This window comes from Oratosquilla oratoria, chromosome 4, assembly GCF_046742065.1.
Source record: "Oratosquilla oratoria isolate Oo_2021 chromosome 4, ASM4674206v1, whole genome shotgun sequence".
In the NCBI taxonomy this organism is placed as follows: domain Eukaryota; kingdom Metazoa; phylum Arthropoda; class Malacostraca; order Stomatopoda; family Squillidae; genus Oratosquilla; species Oratosquilla oratoria.
In genome coordinates this window covers 42212859-42215358 of record NC_134780.1, presented here as the reverse complement: position 1 = coordinate 42215358, position 2500 = coordinate 42212859, and the positions used below count along the sequence as shown (strand labels likewise).

The window sequence follows — 2500 nt, the reverse complement described above, 5'->3', positions numbered from 1 at the left end:
GTCTAGGTGGTAGGGAGGAACGCTGTGTGGGTGGTGGAGGTGGTGGTGGGCGGTCACCGCCGGCGGGTACCTCGAGGGGCACGACGAGGGCGAGATGGTCGACGGGGTCGTCGTCGTGTTGGCCGACCGCCGAGACGCCGTCGAGGACAAGGTCGAGCCTGCGGGAGAGAAGAACGTTTCGAGAACGTGAGAACGTGAGGACACGATGGCATGGGGATATGCGAACGTGAGGATACAAGGATTTGGGGACATAAAAACGAGAGAACGTGAGAACGTGAGTACGTGAGGGCAGAAGGACAACGTGAGAACGTGAGGACACGATGGCATGGGGATATGCGGACGTGAGGATACAAGGATATGGGGACATAGGAACGAGAGAACGTGAGAACGTGAGGGCAGAAGGACAACGTGAGAACGTGAGGACACGATGGCATGGGGAAATGAGAACAACGTGAGGCTCCGATGATAATATGGGGACATACGAACAAGAGAACGTGAGGAAATAAGAACGTAAGACTGTGGGAACGTAAGGATACGGGACATGAGAACGTGAGGCAGTGAGAACGTGAATCCGTGAAATAAAGAGTTCGTGAGAACGTGAGGACACGAAAACGTGAAAACGTGAGACGAGTTCGAGGAAGACTATGGAAGACCATGTTGACTGTCGACCTTTTGGTCCATTGCATAGTCGGGCGCGCGCACACACACACACACTCACTCACACACACACACACACACACACACACACACACACACACACACACACACACACACACACACACACACACACACACACACACACACACACACACACACACACACACACAGGCGTACACGGTAGGAGGGGATCGAGTGTCAGCCTCTTAGGGTTGTACCTCCTAGTTGGAGAGTGAGGGTATTGATGGATTTTGAAGGGGGGGGGGAGACAATCGTCTCTGACGTCCATCACGCAGAACTACTCCCTTGTTCCCCACATATCCTGTCGTTTGATCACTAGGATATAATATGGTATGATATGATGTGATATGATATGGTATGATGTTATGTGATATGATATGGTATATGATATATATTATATGGTATGATATGATGTGATATGATGTGTATGTGATATATATTATATGGTATGATGTGATGTGACATGTACGTGATATATATTATATGGTATGATGTGATATGATATGGTATATATGTATGTCATTGATATATGATGTGATGTGATATGTGATATAATGTGATATGATGTGATATAGTATATGATATATATATCTGATATGATATGATTCTGTAATATGATATATATATATATATATATATATATATATATATATATATATATATATAGTATATAATATGTATGATATATTTGATATATGATTTGATATGGTATATGATGTAATGTGATGTGATGTGATATAATGTGATTTTATATGATATACAGTATGGTATTATATAGTATATGATATCCACGATATATCTGATATATGATTTTATATATATGACATATGATATGATATGATATGATATGATGATGTCTCGTACATAGTTATGTGTTATAGTTGATATGATATGATATAATATGATATGATATGATATATTATGTAGTATATGATATATGATACATCTGATATATGATTTGATATGATATATGACAAAATATGATATGATATGATATGATATCTCGTACATAGTATGTATGTGTTATAGTTGATGAGATAATATAAGATATGACATGATGTGATGTATGATATGTGATGATATGACTTCATACATGATATACATGTGATATATATTATATGATATGATCTCTTTAGTGACAACCTGAGGATAGCGTCGGTTCCTGCCTGCAATGCAACCCGTGTACGCGCACCAATCACGATGCACCAATCGATAGATGCAGTGCTGGGCGCGGTACAAAACCTAAAGAGGCACAGCCAGAGAAGATGGAGAGGGGCTGAGGGGGGGGGGGGCTGAGGGGTGGCTGTCCAAGAATGTTCTCTCAGCCTTCTTGGACTTTTGATAAGATGGCGTCAAAATTATATATATTTTTTATTTATTCGTTTAGCCATATATTTTTATTTGTGTACTTTGATTATTTATTGATTGATTGATTTATTTATTTATTTATTTAAGTGTCTATATATTGATATACTCACTTTTATTTGTTCACGAGAATATTTATTTGTTTATTAATAATTGATCTAATCATTCGTTCATTTATTTATTCATTCTATTTATAAATCTATTTATCTATTGATATACTCACTTCTATTTATTTGTTGACGAGAATATTTGTTTGTTCATTACTAATTCATCTAATTATTTATTCATTTATTTATTCATTCTATTTCTTTATAAATTTATTTATTTACTTTTGTTTATATTTACTTTTTTGTTGAAAATATCTATAGATTTTTTCATTTATCTATTCATTTGTGCATTAATTCATTTCCTTATTGATGAGGATTTACTAGTAGACTAGTTTGGACTCTCTTTCATC

The 2500-nt window shown here is 37.1% G+C and overlaps 1 protein-coding gene across 5 annotated transcripts in view; it reads right to left on the bottom strand.

Moving 5' to 3' along the window:
• Nucleotides 1-2500, bottom strand: part of LOC143024827 (uncharacterized) — an 869652-nt gene that overhangs the window by 55111 nt on the left and 812041 nt on the right. For all 5 annotated transcript variants that reach the window (XM_076184082.1, XM_076184084.1, XM_076184085.1 and 2 more), the window contains one exon: nt 1-158. This exon is cut by the window's left edge and continues 216 nt beyond it. In XM_076184082.1, coding sequence (XP_076040197.1) covers nt 1-158 — 158 coding nt within the window. The remainder of the gene's footprint in view (nt 159-2500) is intronic.